Genomic DNA, 25,722 nt, shown 5'->3' with positions numbered 1-25,722 from the left:
ATAATTAATTTTATTTATTAGTAAAACTACAGTCCTTAATAAATTTAAGACTCTATTTATTTTATAAAAAATTATTTATATATAAAAAATATTTTTTATAAAAATATTTTTTATTATTTAATTATAATATTAAATTAATAATATTTATTTATTTAATGTATGTATATGTGTTCACATTTTAATAAAATTTTTAAAATTTACAAAACAAAAAATAATTTCCTCTTTTAACAAATAAAAGCCATTTTTTTTTAAAAATAACTTAATTTTTCTTTAACCAAGAAAATATTTTCTATTCATTAATTTTTCTAAATGTCTCCAAATATAAAAAAAATATAAAAAATATTTTTGTAAAATAAACAGAGACTAAATAACTTTTATTTTATTATCACAATTGAATTAATAGTCCTTAAAAAATTTGTAGAATGTTACAAATTTATCTTTATGTTCTCTCTCTATTTTAATTTATTTTTTTCTCTCTTGCTCCATTCCTCAGTTCCTTTCCCTTTTTTCCCTCCTAAAAACCTCAAAAATGGCAAAAAAGAATTAATTGAAGAATAAGATAAAAGCACTATCAATTATTATTTTTTCTACTATCAATTATTATTTTTTTCTTTATATCTCATTAAAAAATTAAAAATAAAAAAAATAAATCCAACAAATATTCAACAATTTCAATAAAATTTTTAAAAATATTTATTTGAAAAATATAAACACTGTTTTCATAAAATTTTAAAAATTAAATAATAATTTATCTAAAAGTAATAATGTAATTGATCATCTGACTTACTTTTAGCACGTGTATCACAATTTGAGCTAAATTAATCTAATTTTTTTTAAATTCAAAAGATTTAATCGACTAAATTTTATCATTTTGAATTTAATTATCCTGACTATTAAATGAAGTTAATAAACCTTTACTCCAGCTCTGCAATATGGGAGATTATTGAGTGCATCCGATACTCTTTATTTGAATATAAGGATTCTATTTTCTTAAAATCAAGGAAAATTTACTCTTATTTTTAAAGGATTATTATTTTTTAATGCTTTCGTTTTATATAATCGTTCTCAGTTTCATGCATCTTAAAACTAGTCTAGCCCATTAAATCTTCCGGTGCTCCCGTTTCATATAATAATTCTCTTAAAGTTACATGGGTCTCAAAACTAGCCCAGCCCATTGCATTCTAACCAACCGTCCAACTGGCTAACGTCATCCATTGTTTCGGCGTAAGTTAGCTGCTTCGGCGAAAGTCCTTGTGCTCGGTAGAAGGGAGGACTGCGGTTGTCCAACGCCGGTACGTTTATGCCAAGCGCTTCTCATGCGAGTCAGCTGATCCAAAAACTACCTCAATCCACATTAGCCCGCCAAATGCTTCCATCCAGGAACATTAATATAATCTAACGGCCGAAAATAGAATATGCAGCGCTCCATAACCTCGTGCCTCCGTACCGCGCGCGATAACGTATCCTCGCCACTTAAGCTGTTGTCGTCCATGGATGAGGTTCTTGCTCACCGAGCTTTAACCTCCCGCCCGTTCAAAATCTGTAAATTTTGTCCAAAATTCAAATATTATGATTCTCGGTGTGTGATTTTCTTGTCCACTTTCATTTTCTCGGCAAATCGATTTTGTTTGTCGATTCTTTCTATCTCACGCGAAAGTAGAATTTGACACATTTCTGCTTGATGATATGATTACGGTGATTTCACGTAGTAATTTTCTTTTCTAGGGTTATAGTTTGAAATTTTACATTTTGTTCACATTGGATTGGATGAGTTAGATAGATATTGAGCCGCGATTGGATATCTTATTTGTTTTCATTTGCAGTACAAGTATTTTTATCTTCAAATTTTCAAAAATTCTATGCAAGGCTATGTCTGCAGTATCGTTTATATACATTGGAAGTAATGTCCAAATCAACAGATTTAGTGAAAGAAGCATCTGAAAGTGTCATGGATTCATGTGCTGATGATATTGACACTGTAGATGAAATGGTAAAGGATACAATTTTGTCCCGGCAAACTTCTATTAACCTTGTCCCATTTATTGGACAGAGGTTTGTTTCCCAAGACTCTGCAATTAGATCTATTGCAGCTTTGCAAAGCAATATGGTTTTTCAATCAGGCGTCGTTGTACCCGAGGAAAAGATGGAGTAGGCAGGGGAATCACGGTAAGGGATTTCTCATGCCACCATGGTGGCTATCCGCAGATAAAGGCTTCTGATGAAGGAAAGATGCAAAAATAATCGAAAATCATCTCAATGTGGTTGTCAAGCTTATATGGGAGTCGTTAAAAAGGCATATTTTAATGTTCCTGAATGGTGTACCACAGTTTTTAGCAACATCCACGACCATGAGAAATTGGTTTTCTAAACTCAGTCCTAGATTCTGCTAGATAAATTTTGGGTCATGAAAACTATTTTTGTTGCTTGTTTGTTGATATCTATTCAGGTTAGTGTTCTACACGGAGCTTAATTTGTTGCTAGTTGAGTTACCTTATTTCAAGAAGAGACATAACTGAATGTCATGAATACATAACAGGAAGTCTTGAATTATACAATGTTTCAGTAAACATAACATGATATTTAGCTCAAACCATTATACATGCAATAAGGAATAGTACTTCCCAAATTTTGTGCTTCATCAGCTAATGAAACCTTGTTTAGCCTGCTAGGTAATGTTTTTACATCATTGTTTCTGACCTTTCTGCTTCCAGGACGGCTGCTGCTTGAACTGTAGAGTGCCCTCTGTGCAAGTGCTTTTGCAAATCCCTTGCTGTTAGCTGATGATTCTGTAGAGTTCTGTTGGTTGCTGTCATTGTGGGTGTGCAAGACCTGATCGTTGGCTTTCTTAGTTGCCATCTCTCTCTTTTACTCCCACAATGACAGGAAGGAGTTCTGAGAGGAAGAACAGAGATGATATGCGAGACACAGCAAGTACCTATTTTTGATTTTGTGTATAACATGTAGAAAACAAGGTAGACGAAGTGATTATAGATCTTTTCTGAGATCACGTCAGGATATGGTAGTGGAATCTGAAGCTGGCAAAGTTATGAGGCAAAGTTGTTTATTGGCCGAAAGGTAACTCCATGCTAAATCTCTTTTGCCAAATAAGGAGTTACATATAACTTTGATAGGAAGAAACTAAATATACCAAAGCAGCAACCTTTGATCTGGACAGCCATTAGTGTCAGCTTAGTTATACTTTACCACTGCTCTTTGCATAGACAATACTTGATTTTTGGATGGTTCTACCATTTTCTTTTCCCTTTGTTTGTTCAGATGTATGTTAATTTTTAATCAAAATTTTCACTGGTTAGGTAAATGATAACTTGCAAGTTTTGAATTAAAGGTGATTATGTTTCAACTTTGGCTGCTCATATCATTCATCAGCATAAGCTTCCTTTTCAGCATGAAAAAATGTGTTGATAACTTTAATGCTTGTGGCGAACACTAACATAATTACTTCTGGTAGCTGTAATGCCCATCTGATGGAGGTGTTTTTTTTTTTTTTTTTTTGGTTACACTTTTTATGTAAGCTTTAGTGCTAAGCGCCAATAATTTCCCTTGTCTACTTAAGAATTTCACTTGAGTTAATCCGTAGCCATTGCTGCCATTTTTTCATGGTAACCAAATTTTATTAGTTTGCTTAGTTCAGTACTCATGCATAATTAGCAGAACAATGGAGCAACCGGCGTATTGCCTCTGGCTTTTGGACTGATAACATTTCTCCCTCTCCCGTTAATTATTTACATGAAAAGCCACAGGATTTTTTTTTCTTTTTGTCATTTTAACTTTTTTTCCATCACAAGCGAATGGCTTGATATTGAAACAATCACAAAATGTATCGTCTCTATCTTAACCACCTTTAAACAGTCGATGATTCCAACCGAATCCTGGAAAAGACTCGTTAATATCAAGGATATAACGGATGAGTCGTGGGTCCTTGCCCACTATTTGTGACCCCGTACGTTGATATTCACAAGGCAGAGAAGCTTAGAGAATTAATTTCATAAGCATGCACGGCCACTGCCAAACACAATACTTAATCTTTACAAGTAATCAAATATGACTATCAGGCAAGGAAAACACATGGTAGTTTTCCAGAGACCTGAGCAAATCCCTTCATTAAGCTTTGAGGGTTTTGTATTGGCTAAAACTTGAAAGTTGAATCTATACTTTTTTTTTTTTTTTTTTTGCTGATTTATCTCTTCTCCATTGGCTTGGTGTAGTCAAAGTGAAAGGAAGATGTGCATTGGTGTAGGCAAAGTGAAAGGAAGTTATGTATTATAAAGTTTACATGGCTTTTACAGTGAACTTTCCATGGTGAACTTGCAATACGTACATGGCTTTACAGTCTTACATATATACCTTTCATGTGCAGGAAACCAGCAACTAGGCACCAAAATAAGATTTCCACAATTACAAAAGCTAGGGTTCCCCACTTCTTTGAATGGAGTATGGCCTGCATCAGCGATTCTGTGCCATCAACCTGGAAGTTATATTTGGTCAAGTTAGTCCATAAACTGTATCAACCTACTCCAGATACGGGAACAGCAGAAGCAGAACCAGCAGTCAATAGAAAATAAAGGTCTTACCAAGTTGTTTTCAGGTGAATGCCAATAGAAACCTTGAAGGGCTGCTGGGAAAAGTTCACAGGCAGCCAAAGCATAAATAATGAGCGCGTTCATCCCCATCCACTGAAATATCACCATGGGCTTTTTGAAATGCTTGACATCAACCTGCAACACATACGGTTGGGATGAAAGACAACCTGTCTACCCTAGGTATCCACAATTTCAGTCCCCTATTCTTTCAAAACAATTCAGTAGGAAAGGATAATAGGCAATCTAATTAGGATCATTTTTTCATAAACAGAAAAACATTCAACCGGATAATCAAACTGCTATCAAGTTGCTGTTTTAACTACCCAGCTCAAATTTTCCAACTCTCATTCTTAGAGAGGATTATTTATGCTTTAACCTTCTGTCCTTCCCTTCCTTAGGTCCATTGTCTACCTTTCAGAAATCCACACAACACATGAAGGGGAGAGCCAGAGAGAGTAGATGATTAATCACTTCTGGGTTTTCAACACGTAAAGAATCGGGCATAGTTGACTTATCAATCATGTCAATCATCAAACCCACTTAACCACTTGGCATCTTGTTTCTTATTTTTTTGTAAGTACTCTAATTTGTAAGGTAGAATTTGTTCTATTATTAAACTAGCACCAAATCTGGAGCGATAACTCATTACGCAACCTCATAAACATCTCCTCCAAGGCAAAGTAGAAAAAATCTCCAATATTCATAACCACTAAAATGACTATTTAGCATTACAGTAGCATCTCCTAGGAACGATTGCAGAAAGTTTTCACACCACAAAATTTACATTGACCTTTACCTAGAAAGCCATGAGCCCATGACAGTTCCTCTGCTCTCCTCCAGAAATCAAATTTAGCAACTCCCATAAAAATTAAAGTGGAAAAATAGTTCTAGCAAGTTACAACCAGAAAACTCAACCCAACCTATTTTTTATATAGTAAATCATTAAACATATCTAAAAAGATTAAAGTTAAAAAATATTGAAATTCCTTCACTGATCACTAGGAAATGAATTTGCATGAATTTGATCCAAATATTGGTAAATGAGCTCAGCTAAAGCTTGAGCTGATTTAGTCTGTGAATCAGAATGAACTGCCTCTACTACGTTTAACCTACTAAATTATAAAATGGCCCAAGTTAAATGGTTTCGGCCAATATGATCATTGTCCCTCTTCAAACAGCTCACAACAAATGAATATTATCAGCCAATTTAGTATCAAGTTGTATTTGTTTATAAACTAGGAATCTAGCAAGTGGAAAGATGACCTCCATATATAACCTTACGTGCAAACGAAAACATATACGTGTTTTTGCACACATATATATAAAGCTAAGAGTAGAACAATAAACTTACCACATAAAAAATAATGGTTAAAAGCAAGCCTGATGCTCCTGCTGTGATGCACATATAGCTCAATGTATAAAGTGGTTTAGAAAAGGGAATGCCTGCAATATTCATAAACATTGTTAGGAGAAGAAACAGCGTGATCTCCTTGAAAATCATCAACGTGAAATAGAATTATTTTATTACATGCAATTACCAAGCAGTTTCAAAACATATCCAGTGATCAGCAAAGAAAAAGAAGATATCAACCACAAAAACACCCTCTGCTTGTGGTCCTGCAGCAAATGAGTATATAATATATTATCAGCCGAACTAAATGGCTGGGTCAAGACTGATCTATAAGCATGTCACGTGATCAAAAAATAAAAAATAATTAGCTTTTACAAGCAAACATATTCCTAACAAGAAGAGGTACCATACCTTAAAATGAACAAGTATATGCCCAAAATGCAACCCCAAAAAACATGTGACAGCAGCCATCAAGGAACTGAAAATTTTTGTTCAGTGAAACAGTTTATTATTCATATTCAAAGACCAGAATGCCAACAGCATAAATTGATACCAAGAAGGTTTTCAGCTTGTCAGAAAATGAGGTTAATGACATGTCACTTGAGCTAATAATTTCATACAAATTTTTATTAAGAATTTTTTAGGTGTCGAACAGGCTTTCTTGATTCACACATTTTGAATTTTTATTACATAAATTTCCTTTTTTCTTTCCATCATCATTGGAGGATGTAATGTAATCCATGAACTATATATGCACATGGTTCTCATCTATAAGTTTCATTTTCAGGTTCCTTCTCAATCACAGTAAAAATTTAGTAACTAAGTTGATAATGGTAAGTAAATAGTGAAGAAGAGGACAAAGATAAAACAAAGGCAATGAATACCTTAAGATGCCCTCAGGATCAAATGGAGCAAGGCACCAAGCAGGTGAATTTGGTGGCAAAGGTCCATAGTCAGGAGAGTTAACACTACATTGCTGTGAGAACCATTGAGTTCATCCTTTACAAAGGAACAAATCAATTGCTAGAGCATAACCCATCACCTTTACTCTTCTGTACACTGGACACTGATACAGATGATGTTCACCAAGAAAGAATCTATCAATCAGGCCAACTGCATTACAAGGAGGCTTAAGACTTCCCTCACTCCACAAATCACCTACAAAACATGCATGTCTATTTAAATTAGTTCCATAAAATAGAGAGAGAGAGAGAGATAGAGAATAAAATTAAAGCTTCATATTAGCAAGAATACTAAATGAGGGCCTGTAAAGATATCCCTCTACATTCATTACTGATATTATTTTTAACAAGTTGTCTCCAAACATTTATTAGCTAGAAAAAGGCATCTATCATATTTGAGAAAAGGGGAAGGAACAAAAAAAGAGGTCAAAACTACTAGCTTACATGTTCAGTCCATTGACAAGGAGATGATAAGAGGACCAAAGTGGTAGAATGGTACATCAGGATAGAAGGCAATTATGTTATTTAACCAGAAAATGGTTGGTAGATAACCAACAAATTAAATTCACTAAAAAAGCCAACCGCTAACAAAACTCAATCCAAAAATAGTAAAAACCTAGAGATAACGACAACTAATCACTAGTAGATCAGATTTCTCAAATCAGATTAAAATAAGAGAGAGAGAGAGAGAGAGAGAGAGAGAGAGAGAAGAAAAAAGAAACAGTAATATCAGCCTCTGTATTGATGGTCCAAATGGTTCATAAAGGATAATGTGGATTTAACTCTTGATAGAATTTTTTTCAGTAAGTGCAAAAATCATATGATTCAACTCACAATTTGAGTACCAGATCCATAACCAAACAGATTCATTCTTGGAGCTTCAAATTCCCAATTTGGAATATAAAGGCCATATAACAAGCACAAATACAATGAACAGAGTAACAAAGAAAACATCCTGCAAAATAAAGCAAAAGTTTTACCTTAAAAAATGTTAAAAACACTGATAAGAAAGATATGGATATACGAAATTAAAGATATTTTATTTATTCACTCTATTAAAATAAAAAAAAATATTTGTTTTGCAATTGATGTGAAAAAAAATGCCTCGCATCCATAATGCATTTAAGTTGGCAAAAAAAGAAACCCAGAATGTAGGTACATCATCACAATATATTTGATGGTTACAAACACATAAAGAATGTAAAAGAAAATGCATTTCTAATCCAATTTCTTCTTCATAAAAAAATAATGGCTAACACATAATAACAATAACTTCCAGAAGGAAAGAGACATTAAAGGTGAAGCAGTAAAAGGCTTTATAAAAGCAAAATTACACATAATAGAAAACCACAACTTTGGTCTAAATATGAAGTATGCCTTTCTGAGACTGTGCGGTCCTTATTGTGATACTCCAATCCCACATCAAAATATTATGTGAGGAATGGTATTGCGTATAGGCACTTAGGCAGCTTACCACTAAGAAAGTGAAAATTAAGCTTTTGTCACATGGACCAGCCTGCACTATCCATGTTGTTATGCTGGTCTTTGCCCAAGGTGTGACATTGCAGAAGTTTACTATTTCCATTACGTAGTTCTATTCCATTTAATACTAATATTAAGTAGCCACAAACAAAGACATGTAACTCACCAACTACATGTGTGTGTAAGTGTGAGATCTGTGAAATTTAATTAAGAGAGAAAATAATATAAATGAATTCAATTCCTAATTTCACTTCCAATTCAAATCCGATTCAAAATCTTATTCTTCCAAGTCCAACATATAAAGTGATATATCATAGTGTTTGGAACAAATGAATTCCATGAAATTCTGTCAAATGTATTTCTAGTTCCTCACCTATCATGCTTCAAACAAAAAATTTCAAGGAATTCATTTGCAATATATTTGGAACCCAATAATGTTGAAATTCCACAAATGTAATCCCATGGAATTCATTACATTTCGAACAAAATTTGATCAAAATTCATAAAATTTCAAATGAATTGTACGTTTGAATTGAATTATAAAATACCCCTACATAAACTCATTAGGCAATCTCTCTCCCAAGTCCCAACATAAACTATTGACATTCTAGACTCTACCATATATTGTATTGAACATGGGAATTAATTTGCAAATGCCTTTTTTTATCAAATTCATTTCATCTTTGTAGAATAATTCATCTTGCAAATGAATATTCTAATAGAATTCATTAACAAAAGAAATGAATTTCTTGTCCATTTGATTCCAAACATAGCACAAAAAACATATTTTCCAAATCCCAATCAAGCTTGCCCCTCAAATCCTGCAACACCGTCTGCTTGCATGTTAATAGCAAGAATGTTACAGAAGGTACAAATTCTAAGTGACAGAACTAACCACTGAACATAGTATTTCTTCACAAAATCCAGAGGTGAGTCCACCATGATATGGTCCACAAGCCAGATCTCTGACATTGAAGCGAAAAGATATCCAATCGATATCCTCTGCAAATTATAAAGACATGTTAACTTAAGAAACATATAAGAGTAGTAGTTCACTTCTAAATTTGTCTACCATAACAAATAAAGAGCCTATTGGATCAAACAAGTTAGTCATATGGTCTTAAAAATCATAAAAAAAAAAAATGCTTACAAAACAAAACTCATGTCAAAGGATGTTCCATACAACTCAGAGCACTCTCCTAACAACTCATTGAACCATCATTACAATTACAAGTAAAAAGGAAATTCAAACATTTTCACAAATTTGCATCAACCTAAAACATGTGAGATATAAATCATTGCCACATCTAAAGGTTCTAAACCCACCTCATGCATAGCACACTTACTAATTCAGGAATTAGAATCAAGCAGCATAAGAGAACCAGCATCAAGAAATATGAAGACCAAAGGCCTTGCAAAGCAGTGGGCACACAATAATAAAGTGCACCAATAAAAATCCCAAACTTAATTAACTGATTGTTTATGAATGTTACCTGTAGTACACCCAGCCAACGTATCTTGCCCGCATCAACCCCATATGTTAAATGGTTACGCCCATGGAAATACCCACCTAGGTACATTCCCAAAAGAAATACAGAGCCAAATTTTATAAGTGTCAAACTGTCATTGAGTGACAGAATATATAAATTACTCCATAATCAAAGAAAGGGAAAGGCACCCATAATGCTCATGAAAAATATTTAAACATCTAATACATCAGAATCTAAAATATAGTTAACTTGATCAGAACAATAAACCAATAAGCAAAACAAATTTAAGTCAGTCACTCAACTTGCAATGGCAGTAAATCAAGATTCCGTAGAGCAGATAGCAACCTACCTTGCAACAACAAACCCAGAAGAAATAGTTTCATTGTCCTCAATATGGCTCTCTTTGTTGCCAATGGTTTGCTAGATATTTTCTGCATGGTATCATGACTGAAGATAATTAATTGGCTTGCTCCAAAGAATCTAGATAGTATACATATACAAATAGTTTTGACCCAACAATGGTTTCATCACATATCACTTCTTGCATTTATCACTCTCCACTGCTAAATTGACCAAAATCATGGCATGAAAGACTCTTCAATCTTACGCACCCTTACTGAATTAAATTAAATGCCTCTATCAAAGGAAACAAGAGGTAGAACTAAAGTTTATAAAAGCATGGCTAGGTTTAACATACAAAATAAATGGACAAGACCAGACAGTTTTGTCAACTACTAAATATTGTCTCCTTTTATTGTTTGTACAAATAAAGCTTTAACACAGACATGCCACTCTCATGCCAAAAAGGAAAATTAACAAGAACAATTTCAGTAGCCAAGGACTGCAATATATATATATATATGAAATAGCACTAGTAAGTTAACCAGCACATGTGAGGCATGCTCACCTACAGACTTCATAAACATAATTGAACCGCAAGTTTAATCTCAAACTTAAGAAATTTCCTTACCTTAAATACCAAACCGATAGAAACACCGACACCAAAGAGGAAAAATGGCATCACGAAATCTGCTAGTGTCACGCCAAACCATGGGGAGTGATTAATGGAAGGCAAAGCTCCTCCGGCATCATCAACTAAAATCATGAGCTGTAATAAACTAAATTCAACTTATAAGTGAATAATTAACTGAATCAAGTACTCAATGAATTCTCTGATTGGGATGTCAATAAATTCTAAATGTGTACCCTATTTCATTAAACCTCTATAATACACAATTTTTGCCATGCCAAAACAATCCTACGAACAGTATTAATTTCCTTAATCGATACACATAATCTAAAAATTAATGCTCAATGCAATTCCCACTCGCTAGGCTTAACAAAACGCATATACCACTAATTTGAACTGGTACGCCAAAAAATAACAAAAACTGTCACCAGCGCATCAAATTGAAGTTGATCTTATCATGGAATTGAGATTATTAGGGTCCGTACCGCGACTGTGAGTCCGCGGAAGACGTCAAGAGATATAAGCCGTTGATTAGTAGGCGGCGGCGGTGGTGGCGTCTCCTCTACGTCGTTGGATGATGAGGAAGGTGTGGTCTCTTGTTCTTGTCCATTATTAGGTGAAGTACTATGGAGGAGAAGGGGTTGCCGTTGTTCATCTTCTGTCACTGTGATCAGCGTTGCCATTTCTCTCTTTTGACTGGTATGGTTTCTCTTTCGTGTTTTGTTTTCACTCGATGACGCGAACAACTACTGTTTCAAGCAGCACTCTGTTGCTCATTTTCTTGGCTGACCAACCTAGGTGGCAGCGATACGGGAGGAGGGAGGTAATATAAATATTTATTTTTATTTTTTAATGATTAAAAAATTCTAAACTTTATTTTTTTTAGATTTGATTAATTTTAATTCAAATTATTAATATTCGTAGTTATTTTAATCTATTTAATGTTTAATTTTAAAAATTATTTTTTTAATTTCTACTTTTTGTAAAATTAATAATATTATTTTTTAAAAGAAAAGAAAAATTATACTTATCAATATTCAAATAAAATAAGATAAATATTTTCTCTTTTTAATTAATAAATTTTATATCATCACATAATTATTTAAATTTTATAAATATTTGAACTTATATTAGATAGTGAAATTAATGTACAATATAATATTATCATAATATATTTATAAATCACTTAAATCAAATATCGGTTATAAATTATATAAAATTTTATTACACAGTGCAATGTATGTGTTATAGAAATTAATTATATTAAAATCATAATTAATATATATATATTTTAATAGTTTATATTTCTAATTAATAATAGGAAAGAAAACATAATCAATTAAATTTTATTGTGGCATTTTTTTAAAAGATTTTCGAAATATAAAAATAATCAATGGTAAAAAGTTATTTTTAATCCCTTATGGTTAAATAAGTGTTTTTAAATTTAATTAATTATTTTAAGATCTTGATAATTATTTTTAGGGTGTATTTGAAAAAAGATTTAAAAATTAAGAATTAAATATTGCTTTATAAATTTTAACTTTTAAGGGGTAATTATAAATCTAGACCCTCTAAAATTAATATTTAATCTTTCAAAAAATCATAAATATTAATTAGGTGGAAAGGTAACATTTTTTCTTTTAATAAACACTCATTTAATTCTATGAGTATTTAAAAAGTCTTTTTGCCATAATCAAAAGAGCTTATTAAAAGTTTAGAAGCTTATTTTTCTTAGTAGTATAAGATAAGCCAATGGTTCACAATATATACAGCAGTGCCAATGTGGAAGGGTGTTTGGTTTGCAATTTACATGTTTAATAAAAAAATAATTTATAAATATATTTATTATTTAAAAGACTAAAAAAATATTAAATGGATATGCGGGAAAATTTAAAAATTAAATGAGAAAATTTGGCATGTTTCTCTTTCAAGAATTATAAATCACCTAGATGATCAATTTCGATGACAGAAAAATAGCTCACTAAAATTGGGACTGTGTATTCAGATAGCAAGGAGCAGGAGGTTAGTGGCACCAACCACCAAGATTGACTATCATGCTAATGTTCACAAATGTAAGCAATAGAGTATCATATTTCATCTGTTTATATAGCTAGGCAATCTCTTCCGCAGCAAGCTTCCGCAATGATCTGAATCTCATCTTTAATGGAAACTTTCCCGGTTGGACTGTGAGCACTGTGCCACTTCATGTCAGTAAGGCATAAATTCATTATTTCTGAAGCATCATCCTCTGAAGTTCTATAATTTGACATAGATCCTAAGAAATCGTTGTAAGGTGCTGCATTCTTTTTTCCAGTTTCTTCCGATCTACTCTAGGTAATAAACAAAGTTATGGACTAAGAGCAGGCTGTTGATCATACACTTTCATGGGTGATCTAGCAGATGTCCAGAGAGTCTTCAATTGAAGTTTGTAGGATCCGAAATCAAGGCGCGAATCTCATATAGAGCAATTGCTCATTAAACTTGAAGGCTAATTGCCTGTTGAAAAAATGTAGACATGTTATATGTGTACCGCTCATAAATATCTTTCTTGATAGTTCTTACTCTCATCTTGGTCACAAATGTGAAGTACAAAGTTGCACCTCAGATAGGCTTGTGAATGCCACAAAAATTGAAGCATTTCATTCAAACAACAATAATAAGAATTGTCCTGCCAATGATAAGAAAATCCTTACCTTTTTTTACTGGGAAAAAAACGATTATCAGTTCCCCCAAGTGAACCCTCTAACCTGTTTAATATCACAGGTTTTGTTCTGCCAGTAAAAGATCCCAAGAATTTGTCTAAATCCAAACTCCAATTGGAAGGGTCGAGTGCCACATATACCTTTAACATATCCATTTTTCTAAAAGTAAATCAAATCTTCCAATTCTTGCCATTAACAATCATCACCACTACTCTTAAAACCACATTCAAAATCAAAACCCGCATTAATTGACAACAAAAAGCTTACAGGAATTCCTCCAGCCATTCTGATGCACCCCTCATATGAAGGGTCAAACAGCACTACTTCATCCCCCGGGTCTATCACTGTCAAAATGGAAGCAGCAACATAAATAAATATATATACCCACCCAAAATTCTTGGTGTAATAAAAAAAATGATAAAAAAAAACCTATTATGCATTAACAATTTCAGATCAGAAAACAACTAGCAAACACTGCGGCTGCGAATGGCTATATCAGTCTGAGCGTCAACATCAAAACTATGCATTTCCTTCATAATTTTCGCCAAGTGCTCGTAAATTCCTTGCACATGCCTTGATTTACAACTCTTAGGCTGCATTAGTTCTACAAATAAAACGAGTTGTTCGACAGAAACCAGTTTATTTTCTACATTAGGCTAGCAACCTAACTAGTTGAGGTTGGAATTGATGGCGGAAACGGCAGCGAATTTCTGGTGGGTGGGAAGCCTTCAGCGAGGTTGATGGCATTGCATCTCTTAGCTAAGTGAGAGAGTTCTTGAATGGGCGAGGGGTGAAGATAGCTTGCTTTCCATTTCTGTCTCTCTGTTCTGCCCACTGATAATTAGAAATTTGACGTCTTTTTCTTTTTTCTTTCTTTTTAATACAATAACAATCATTTTATTTTTGTACATTTTTTATATAAAATACAAAAAAAAAATCTTTTGCTTTTAAAAAAAATTATTTTCTGCATTTTTTTAATTTTTCATTTATTAATTCTACATTTTTTTCATCTATGTTATTGTAAACATAATGTAAAAACTAAACCATTTGGGACACAAATATTTTATAGTGATAATTCATTATGCAACATAAGTTATGAAAATATTGCACTTAAGCCCTTATTTTTATATTCATTTAATATATTGAAATTTTATTTTAAAAAATAAGAATTTTAGGGTTGAATCATTAACTCCAATACTATGAAGTAAATATAATTTTTTAGATTTTTAAAAGATAAGAAGAGGACATTAGTTAAATTTATAATATAAGTACTTTAGTGAAATGCTATATAGTAGCATTATATACACATTGAGATGTCTAAATTGGGCTGAACTCATATGAAGACTTAGAAACCCTACTTTTCTAATTTCCTACTTTCCTAAGTCTCTATTAAAAACACATCAAAATACTTACATTATGCCATATAAAAAAATTAAGGAATTTTGTAAACATTTGTTTTATAAGTACTTTGTAGTAACAAGTTATACAATAATAACTACATGATATCATCATTTTAAATATTTAACGATTAATTATTATTTTTAATAATAAAAAATATGTTATTTAATTATTTTTTAAAAAATCTAGTAATTTATTAGTGGACTGTTAATTATGAGATGCTATAAAATGATGAGCTAGAGGAATCATATTCAAATTGAAAATAAATACTAATCATTTAAATTATTAGATAAATTTAAAATAAGAAAAATTGCTATTTAGTTTTTTTTTTATTTTAACTTTGACTATTTAACTTATTATTTTCAAAAATGTACTAGTTAGTACTTAAATTTTTATTTTATTTACTTTTTAATTATCTTATCCAGTTTAAATTAAATTTTATATTAGTGGATGCATTCAAATGAGAAGAAATAAATTATTGTTATAGGACTAAATGATAAATATTTAAAAAATAAGAAGACTTTAATTAAAAAAACAGAATGAAATTCAAATTAATAATACTTCATTTATTTTATAAAAAATAATTTATATATAAAAAATATTTTAATAAAATGTTGTCTATAAAAATATTTTTTTTTTATTTTTTATTATAATATTAAATCAATAGTATATATATATATATGTTTTTTTATATTTTAATTAAATTGTTAAATTTATTTTAATTTAATAAAATAAAGCCATTTTTCTTAAATAATTGACTTTTTTTAGTGTTTCAAACACTAAAAATATTTAAAAAAATTGTAAAATAGTTAGGGTCTTAAAATATTAAAATAATTAAAAATAAATAAAATAAAAATATAAAAATTAATTAATATATTTTTTAATTAAATAATTAAATTCATTAAAATAAAAACGTCTAAAGAATAAATTTTCCTTTAAAATATTATACAGTGTTAAGAAAAAGCATCAACATGGCGGCGATACGTTCGAAGGCTTTAGAGCCCTTTCCAACTTCAAATTCAAATTCAACTTCAAAAATTACAGTGGCAGTTTCCGTTAATACGTGCCAATCCAGGCCCATTTCCCCACAGTCCAGGTAGTAGTTGAATGTGGAAACCCTCTATAATCCTCGCCCCGCTTGCGATCCACTCAAATAAATATTCAAAAGCCCTTCCCTCCTCTCTGCCACTCCCTCCTTTCTCAATCTCTCAAACGTAACCACTCCTTTTCTCTCACAATCACCCTCTCTGCCTTCACCTTCGATTCGATTCTATTCTATTGCTGACCATGTCGCTGAGGCCGAGCGCCAGGACGGAGGTCCGGAGGAACAAGTACAAGGTGGCAGTGGACGCGGATGAAGGGAGGAGGAGGAGAGAGGACAACATGGTGGAGATCCGGAAGAATAAGAGAGAAGAGAACTTGCAGAAGAAACGACGTGAGGGACTGCAGGCCCAGCAGCAGCAACTCACCTCCTTCTCCAATTCCGCTACTACCGATAAGAAGGTATTTTCCTTTCTCTTTTGAATATGTCGTTATTTCACTGCTCTTTTTGGATCTTAGTTTAGCTGCTTTTGTATTTTGTATTACGTAATTTATTCTGTTGGATAAGAAGCGAGTAGAGATAAAGTTTGTTGAAACTTGAAGGCACATGTTTGTTTTTGTTGTCGAACTGATTGGAAGGTTTAGAGCTGCAAATATTAGAGGGAATACTATTCAATGTTCATGTTGTGTTACAGTAGCTATTGTGTATGCTTTGTGAGAATTATGCATTCATGGAGGAGCAGGATTCAAAATATTTTGGGTTACAATGAAGTGCTTTCTCAGATTATGATTCATTGATTTTTTTTTTTTAATTTCTGAATGTATTAATATTGAGAGATTTGATTGTGGAGTTGAAATCCAAGACTTAAAAATGCAAAGGCCTTCATACCACCATTTCTCTAAATTCAGAATGATGAAAAAGTTCGATTTTGATATTTGATCTGGGAGGTTGTTGGCAGGAAATAAGTGTAATAGTTTGAAGAATATTATTCGCTTTTCTTTCCTGGTATACCTCACTAAAGCTGTTGTTTTTGTGAATAAAGGAAATAAATTATCTATTCTCTGATTCAGTGGCTTATTTAATTGAGATGCTTGAATTTCTTGTTTTTTGCACTCCCTTAATCTGTGAAACTGATGTTCTTATTACTCTGATCGCAGTTGGAAAGTCTTCCAGTAATGGTTGCAGGTGTTTGGTCAGAAGATAGGAATTCACAGCTTGAGGCAACCACTCATTTTAGGAAGTTGCTCTCAATAGGTTGAATTTATCTTTAATTATTTTCTTTGTTGGTATGCCATTTGCGTAACATAATGTTATAGACATAGCTTCTTACTTTGAATATTTATACAGAACGCAGTCCTCCAATCAATGAAGTTGTACAGTCTGGTGTTGTTCCTCGTTTCATTCAGTTCCTTGCAAGAGATGACTTTCCACAGCTTCAGGTTTGAATTTAGCTCTAAATTATTTTCTTTTTGCTATAGCTTCATTATTATTATAGTTATTAATTCATATTTCTTAATTATTCTTTTGTAATGTTTGATTTGTTAGTTTGAGGCAGCATGGGCTCTCACAAATATTGCTTCTGGGACGTCAGAAAACACCAAGGTTGTAATTGATCATGGGGCTGTGCCAATATTTGTTAAGCTTTTAAGTTCACCAACTGACGATGTCAGGGAACAGGTAGATGACCTTAGTTTTGTTTATTATTTATTTACACTTTCATAACTTTTCCTTGTTCAAACCATGTTCCGTTCTTGCAATCCAGGTTGTTTCTTGATTGTTTCACTTCATTTTTCTTTCAAATTATAGGCTGTTTGGGCACTAGGAAACATTGCTGGAGACTCACCTAAGTGTCGTGATCTTGTCCTTGGCTGTGGGGCTTTGACGCCATTGCTTGCACAGTTCAATGAACATGCAAAGCTTTCTATGTTGAGAAATGCAACCTGGACATTGTCTAACTTCTGCAGGGGCAAGCCACAACCTTTATTTGAGCAGGTTTGGCTCTCAAGATCCATTGTTGGTGGAAACTGTTATATGTTTTCCCTTATTATGATAATTGTTAATAATAAATATACTGTTGATATTCATTGAGCAGACAAAGCCTGCTCTCCCAGCTCTTGAGCGTCTTATACATTCAAATGATGAGGAAGTCCTGACAGATGCATGCTGGGCACTGTCTTATCTCTCAGATGGAACCAATGACAAAATCCAAGCTGTTATTGAGGCAGGTGTCTGCCCAAGGCTTGTTGAACTTTTGCTGTAAGTAGTATTTTTTCTATTGATGTATTTGAGATGAACATTTTTTACCTGTAGGTAGTTGCAAAAACTGAAATGCTTTTTGAATGTTCTTTTGTTAGTCATTCATCTCCAACAGTGCTCATTCCTGCATTACGTACCGTTGGAAATATTGTCACTGGTGATGACACGCAGACTCAGGTATCAACTTGTCATGCTGTTCCCCTCTCCACCCCCTAATTTCTCTATCTTGCTTCTTTGCCACCTTGTTTTAGTCTAATTTCAAAATCAACTTAGCAAAGCCATATTTAAGGTATATGGAGCAGTCAATAGAAAAAAAAAGTAAGGGTAACTAACAAGGGAGATTTAATTTGCAAGATTTTGAGAGGGTAATACTTAGATATTTTAGTCTTCTTGAACTAGTCACTTGATGATGTCTTTGACATGCCTTGTGGCTCATGAAACATTCATACTAGGTTGTTCTATTTTATCTTTTAATACAATTAAATCGTTTAGAGCGGAGAAAGCGAATCCATATAGCCGACTCCAAATTTTTGGGATAAAGGCTTAGTTGAGTTGAGTTGAGTTGAATTGAGTTTTTTGTGGGTAAAACTTCATTTATGTCCATCAAGGTCATTGTAGCAAATTTGTGATGTTTGCATAACTTCAAATGGTATTGTGGTGCCTTCTGAGTTATGAGCTGATGAACTGATCCATCGTCTTACTTTTGATCGCAGTGTATAATAAACCATCAAGCTCTTCCATGGCTTTTGAACCTCCTTATCCATAATTATAAGAAGAGCATCAAGAAGGAAGCATGCTGGACAATCTCAAACATCACAGCTGGAAATGTAAATCAAATACAGGTGAGTGGGTCTCTTCATCAATGTCTTAGTTTCTTCAACCCCTTGTCCAACTGCTTCAAGATGCCAAGTTCAATTATCTTGTATGCCATCTCATTGTTTTTTTAATAGTTCATGTTTTTCGACTCTTGATTATTCATAACTAGAGATGTGTTTGGACTTTGGATGCTATTTGGAACCTACTCATGATGAGTTAGCTTTAATTGTCTGTTTTTAACCCACCTATTGAAGTAGATGGTGTTTTAGGATAACATTTTGAAATATGCAGGCCATAATTGAAGCTGGTATAATTGCACCCCTTGTTCAACTGCTTCAGAATGCTGAATTTGAGATCAAGAAAGAGGCTGCTTGGGCAATTTCAAATGCTACTTCTGGCGGCAGCCATGAGCAAATAAAGTATATTTTCTTTTTTCATGGTCAATCTTTTCATTTGATTGGTAAGTTTAATTAATGTGTTACATTAAAAAGGTTGTGCTTTGTTTTTCGAATTGTAGGTTCTTGGTGAACCAGGGGTGTATCAAGCCATTTTGTGATCTCCTGATCTGTCCTGACCCCAGAATTGTCACAGTTTGCTTGGAAGGGCTTGAGAACATTCTAAAGGTTGGGGAAGCTGAAAAAAATTTAGGTAATACTGGAGAAGCGAACCTGTATGCCCAAATGATTGATGATGCAGAGGGATTAGAAAAGATTGAGAACCTTCAAAGTCATGATAACAATGACATATATGAGAAAGCAGTAAAGATTCTTGAGACATATTGGCTAGAGGGGGAGGAGGAGGATGAAGAACTGCATCAGGGTGATGCTCCCCCAACTGGATATAACTTTGGAGGAAGTGAATTTACTGTTCCTTCTGGTGGATTTAAATTCAGTTAAGGTATGCAACTTTTTGCCATGAATGGTTTCTGTTTAGATGTGAATGACAAACCTTCTAGCCAGTAGGTGTCTTTCCCCATAGGTTGAGTAATCATGAGTCAACAGGGATTTATTTATTTGCCTTGTTGGCAAAATTGTGTGATTTATATAGGCTGTCATTTGGCAATTTCATAAATGGTTGTGGAAATTGGTTGGGATGTTTGTAAATTGTAGGTGATCACTTAAACCCTGAAGAGAGTGTTGATGAGTATGAGAGGCCTATTTGCGTTGAGATAGAGCATTTAGTCTTTTAACTATTACCATCTAAGGGGATGATTGGTACAAGGTTAACTCAACTCAACTCAACTAAGTCTTTATCCCAAAAATTTGAGGTCGGTTATATGGATTCGCTTTCTCCACTCTGAACGATTTTGGGTTAAATCCTCAGAAATGTGTCCCCTTTTTTTCTAAATCCTCGGTTATATGGTACTACTCTCCTCCAAGTCAATTTAGGTCTACCCCTTTTTTTCTTTCTATCCTCTAACCTAATGTGCTCTACTTGTCTAATTGGAGCCTCCGTATGTCTACGCTTCACATGACCAAACCACTTCAATCTCCCTTCTCTCAACTTATCTTCAATTGGCACCACTCCTACCTTTTCTCTAATACTCTCATTACGAACTTTATCTAGTCTAGTATGGCCACTCATCTACCTTAACATTCTTATCTCTGCAACTCTTATCTCAGATGCATACGACTCTTTCAGTGCCTAACACTCACTACCATATAACATAGCCGGTCGTATGGCTATACGGTAAAATTTTCCTTTCAATTTATTGGGAATCTTACGATCACATAAAACTCGTACGTCTCCACTTCAACCATCCGGCTTTAATCCTATGACTAACATCTTTCTCACATCCCCCATCTATTTGAAGGACTGAGCCTAAATATTTAAAGTGATTACTTTGGGGCAGTATCACTCTAGTTTGGCCTTCACTGAACTTGCAATGCATGTATTATGTCTTCGTTCTATTTAATTTAAAACCCTTTGACTCTAGAGTACTTATCCAAAGTTCTAGCTTTCTATTGACTCCTTCTCGTGTCTCATTTATCAGAACAATATCATCCGCAAATATCATGCACCAAGGAATACTCTCTTGTATATGTTTCGTCAGTTCATCTAAAACTAATGTAAAAAGGTAAGGGCTTATGGCTGATCCTTGGTGTAATCCAATTGAGATCGGAAAATCTCTTATGTCCCCTCCCACTGTGCGCACAATAGTTGTTGCTCCTTCATACATATCTTTCAATACTTGTATGTACCTAATAGATACCCTCTTTTGTTCTAACACATTCCATAAGACCTTTCTTGTATCATAAGCTTTCTCCAAATCAATAAAAACCATGTGTAGATCTTTCTTCACATTTCTATATTTCTCCATCAAACTTCTAATGAGAAAGCTTTCTCCAAATCAATAAAAACCATGTGTAGATCTTTCTTCACATCTCTATATTTCTCCATCAAACTTCTAATGAGAAAGATCGCTTCCATAGTTGAACGACCGGGCATGAAACCAAATTGATTGAGAGAGATAGAAGTATCATGACGTAGTCGATGCTCCACAACTCTCTCCCACAACTTCATAGTATGGCTCATAAGTTTAATTCCCCTATAGTTTGAGCAACTCTGTATGTCTCTCTTATTTTTAAAAATAGGTACTAAAATACTCTTCCTCCATATTCATCAGGCATTTTCTTTGAGTTTAAACTCAACTCAACTCAACTAAGCCTTTATCCCAAAAATTTGGGGTCGGCTATATGGATTCGCTTTTTCCACTCTGAACGATTTTGGGTTAAATCCTCAGAAATATGTAATGCTTCTAAGTCATGCTGTACTACTCTCCTCCAAGTCAATTTAGGTCTACCCCTTTTTTTCTTTCTATCCTCTAGCCTAATGTGCTCTACTTGTCTAACTGGAGCCTCCGTATGTCTACGCTTCACATGACCAAACCACCTCAATCTTCCTTCTCTCAACTTATCTTCAATTGGCACCACTCCTACCTTTTCTCTAATACTTTCATTACGGACTTTATCTAGTCTAGTATGACCACTCATCCACCTTAACATTCTCATCTCTGCAACTCTTATCTTAGATGCATACGACTCTTTCAGTGCCCAACACTCACTACCATATAGCATAGCTTGGTCGTATGGTATGCAGTAAAATTTTCCTTTTAATTTATTGGGAATCTTACGATCACATAAAACTCCGTGGCACGCCTCCACTTCAACCATCCGCTTTAATCCTATGACTAACATCCTCCTCACATCCCCCATCTACTTGAAGGACTGAGCCTAGATATTTAAAGTGATTACTTTGGGACAGTGTCACTCCATTCAAACTAACTCCTTCCCTATCACCAGTTTGGCCTTCTCCAAATCAATAAAAACCATGTGTAGATCTTTCTTCCCATCTCTATATTTCTCCATCAAGCTTCTAATGAGAAAGATCGCTTCTATAGTTGAACGACCAGGCATGAAACCAAATTGATTGAGAGAGATAGAAGTATCATGGCAGTCGATGCTCCACAACTCTCTCCCACAACTTCATAGTATGGCTCATGAGTTTAATTCCTATAGTTTGAGCAACTCTGTATGTCTCCTTATTTTTAAAAATAGGTACTAAAATACTCTTCCTCCATTCATCTTAGAATCTTATTAAATAATTTAGTTAACCATGCCACTCCCATATCTCCCAAATACTTCCACACTTCAATTGGTATTTCATCGGGTCCACAGGCTTTACCCACTTTCATTCTCTTAAGTGTTTCCTTTACTTCTAAAGATCTAATCCTTCTAGTATAATTCACATTCTTTTCTATTGTTCTATAATCTATATTCACGCTATTATCCTTTTGACTATTATTAAAGAGATGATTAAAATAATTTCTCCTTCTTTAATGTCCTCATCTTTCACCAACACTTTTTCTTCTTTATCCTTAATGCACCTAACTTGATTGAGATCTTGACATTTCATTTCTCTCCTCCTTGCTAATCTATAAATATCTATTTTCCCATCTTTAGTTCCAACTTTCTCATAAAACTTTTCAAAGGCTGTGCTCTTGCTTGGCTAATCGCCTTTTGCCTCTTTCTTTGCTATCTTGTACTGTTCATATGCCTCATTATTATCACATTTAGGTAATTTCTTATACCATTCCCTTTTTCTTCACTGTCTTTTGTACTTCCTCATTCCAACACCATCTCTCTTTTGAGGGTGGTCCATGTCCTTAGACTCCCAAGTACTTTTCTAGCTACTTCTCTAATCTTTGATGCCATCCATCCACATATCATTGGCCTCCATATCTAGCTTCCATACTTGGACTCAAGAAGCTCATTTTGAACTTCACTTGCTTTACTCCTTTGAACTCCCACCACTTTGTTCGAGCTACACTATTTCTTCTGACCTTACTCGAATTGTTCCTAAACTTGACATCCAAGACCACCAACCTATGTTGACTTGTTAAAGCCTCTCCTGGAATGACTTTGCAATCCTTGCATAGAGCTCTATTTGTCTTCCTGGTTAAGAGGAAGTCGATTTGGCTTCTATGTTGCCCACTTTTGAAAGTCACTAAATGTGACTCTTTTTATAAAGTAGGTATTTGCTAGTATTAGGTCGTATGCCATAGCAAAATCCTTGTTGCTTTTTCCCTCCTCATTTCGACTGCCAAAACCAAAACCTCCATGAACATTCTCATAACATTGCCTATCACTTCCTACATGTCCATTCAAATCTCCACCAATGAAAACATTCTCTTCATTCGGTATGCTTTGCATTAAATCATCCATATCTTCCCAAAACCTTTGTTTACTCTCACTGTCTAGTCCTATTTGTGGGGCATAAGCACTAACTATATTTATTGTTTCTCCGTCTAGTACTAGCTTTACTAGTATAATTCTATCTCCTATTCTTTTCACAGCTACTCTGCGTCTTTCAATGTCCCGTCTATGATTATACCCACTCCGTTCTTGTTTCTCTCCTTTCCGTAAACCACAATTTGTAATCTGAATTACCCACTTCCTTACTTTTCTCTCCTACCCATTTAGTCTCCCGAATGCAAGCAATATTCACCCTTCTCCTTTCCAAGGTATCCACAAGCTCCATTAATTTTCCTGTAAGTGATCCAACATTCCAAGTACCAACCACGATCCTCCTCCTATCTGCTCTTTCCTAATTGGTCTCATCTATGATATCTTCTATTATTTTCTATGTCTATCTTGTATTCTGTTCCACTATTTGTTCTATTATCTGTCCCTATGGACTAACTTCTTTACCCACACCCGCCCATGATGTGGGAACCCTTGCTCACTTAACACCACACCGGCGCCGGCATGGCGTCGCTTTCGGTGAACGCCTACACCCTTGCATATTTATCACTACACCGGCTCCGATGTAGCGCATCGTTAGTAGAGGACGCCCAACGCGTTTATATCATTTGAATCCATATCATAGGGTGTGACGAAATTTTCTGCTGGTTGTCACCTACGCAACCCTCCTCCTTTATCCGGGCTTGGGACCGGCTAAGCGCAAACTACTTAAAGTTTAAAATCTTATTAAATAATTTAGTTAACCATGCCACTCCCATATCTCCCAAATACTTCCACACTTCAATTGGTATTTCATCGGGTCCACAGGCTTTACCCCCTTTCATTCTCTTAAGTGCTTCCTTTACTTTTAAAGATCTAATCCTTCTAGTATAATTCACATTCTTTTTTATTGTTCTATAATCTATATTCACGCTATTACCATTTTGACTATTATTAAAGAGATCATTAAAATAATTTCTCCATCTTTCTTTAATATCCTCATCTTTCATCAACACTTTTCCTTCTTTATCCTTAATGCACCTAACTTGATTGAGATCTTGACATTTCATTTCTCTCCTCCTTGCTAATTTAACAAGGGGTAATTTATAATTTTTAACTTTTCATTAAGGTCCATTTGAATATTTAAAAAGACTAGGTTAATTTTTAATCTCATTAATATTTATATCCTCTTGAAAAGTTAAAAGTTAACCTTGGAGGACTAAGTTAATAATTACCTCTTTAAAAGTTAAAATTTAAACATTTAATTCTTAATTTTTTAACTTTTTACCAAGTACAATCTAAATTTTTCCTTTTGTTTTTTTGGTTATAAATTTTAATCAATGCAAATGGGAAAGCTTAATTTTTTTTCAGTTTTTTTTAGCAGTTTAATTTTGTAGTTAAATGTCATGTTGTGTTGGGAATTTACAGGATATTAAGTCTATGTGGAATGAAGCTGAGCGTCCAGGTTCATGTTTTGGTTGGGTGGTGATGAAGGCACTTGCCATTGCATCCTGTTTTGGTCCATATTCAAATGGGATTGAATAACACAGGGGTGCAATAAAAGAATTTCTTCAAATGGTTAAAGCTTCTCGCCGATGACTACACAAGCGATAGTCCTTTTTCCTCTTTTTCCCTCAAATCATTTTTTCTTGTTCTAGTTTTTTTTACTCCTAGGTGGACATGTAAGGCTGCCCATCATTCTCTACAAGCATCTTCCTCAATTTTTTTTTTTAAGTAGTTAGAGCAATTATTAAAAAAAAAAAAAAGTTTACAAATGTTAAATACTGTGCATTCAGGGGTCTTTTAAAGACAAATTGGGATCTCGAGATTTTTGTCTTTCTGATTAGAAAGGTGTATCGATTTTCTGGAGATTAATGTCAACAGGCAATGATTTTTCTGCTTCTTGAATA

General features: G+C 33.7%; 3 protein-coding genes and 1 long non-coding RNA gene across 7 annotated transcripts; 2 read left to right on the top strand and 2 right to left on the bottom strand.

Annotated features, from left to right (window-relative positions):
* Positions 1–1,222: 1,222 nt before the first annotated feature.
* On the top strand, positions 1,223–3,174 carry LOC110659247 (uncharacterized). Its single transcript, XR_002495705.2, has 2 exons — positions 1,223–1,579; positions 2,712–3,174. It is a non-coding gene; the product is annotated as an uncharacterized LOC110659247 (long non-coding RNA).
* Positions 3,175–4,255: 1,081 nt separating this feature from the next.
* On the bottom strand, positions 4,256–11,681 carry LOC110659248 (uncharacterized). The gene is made up of 13 exons (XM_058143163.1): positions 11,342–11,681; positions 10,857–10,994; positions 10,236–10,317; positions 9,890–9,966; positions 9,292–9,398; positions 7,745–7,869; positions 6,995–7,110; positions 6,837–6,943; positions 6,364–6,430; positions 6,140–6,218; positions 5,953–6,044; positions 4,593–4,736; positions 4,256–4,486 (listed from the first exon to the last, which is right to left on the bottom strand). Exons 1-13 carry the CDS (start codon positions 11,537–11,539, stop codon positions 4,346–4,348), a joined length of 1,473 nt encoding a protein of 490 aa, XP_057999146.1. The 5' UTR covers positions 11,540–11,681; the 3' UTR covers positions 4,256–4,345.
* Positions 11,682–12,832: 1,151 nt separating this feature from the next.
* Positions 12,833–14,418, bottom strand: LOC110659249 (uncharacterized). 4 transcript variants are annotated; one of them, XM_058139270.1, is made up of 4 exons: positions 14,228–14,417; positions 13,826–13,902; positions 13,550–13,698; positions 12,833–13,352 (listed from the first exon to the last, which is right to left on the bottom strand). In XM_058139270.1, coding segments are annotated over exons 1-4 (282 nt in total). In that variant the 5' UTR covers positions 14,229–14,417; the 3' UTR covers positions 12,833–13,297. The 4 variants fall into 4 exon arrangements, 2 of the variants coding, with proteins under 2 accessions (XP_057995253.1, XP_021672814.2); XM_021817122.2 differs by having other exon boundaries at positions 14,024–14,415; XR_009145464.1 differs by having other exon boundaries at positions 12,833–13,698; positions 13,988–14,415.
* Positions 14,419–16,105: 1,687 nt separating this feature from the next.
* LOC110659250 (importin subunit alpha) lies at positions 16,106–25,722 on the top strand. The gene is made up of 11 exons (XM_021817123.2): positions 16,106–16,459; positions 17,156–17,252; positions 17,346–17,437; positions 17,544–17,675; positions 17,805–17,990; positions 18,091–18,254; positions 18,353–18,431; positions 18,968–19,096; positions 19,362–19,489; positions 19,588–19,967; positions 25,241–25,722. The coding sequence occupies exons 1-10, from the start codon at positions 16,244–16,246 to the stop codon at positions 19,964–19,966; spliced, it is 1,602 nt and encodes a 533-aa protein (XP_021672815.2). The 5' UTR covers positions 16,106–16,243; the 3' UTR covers position 19,967; positions 25,241–25,722.

The sequence above is a fragment of the Hevea brasiliensis genome, chromosome 2 (genome assembly GCF_030052815.1).
Source record: "Hevea brasiliensis isolate MT/VB/25A 57/8 chromosome 2, ASM3005281v1, whole genome shotgun sequence".
NCBI lineage: Eukaryota > Viridiplantae > Streptophyta > Magnoliopsida > Malpighiales > Euphorbiaceae > Hevea > Hevea brasiliensis.
Note: the sequence above shows the minus strand (reverse complement) of the source record. Positions and strands in the feature narration are given on the sequence as shown.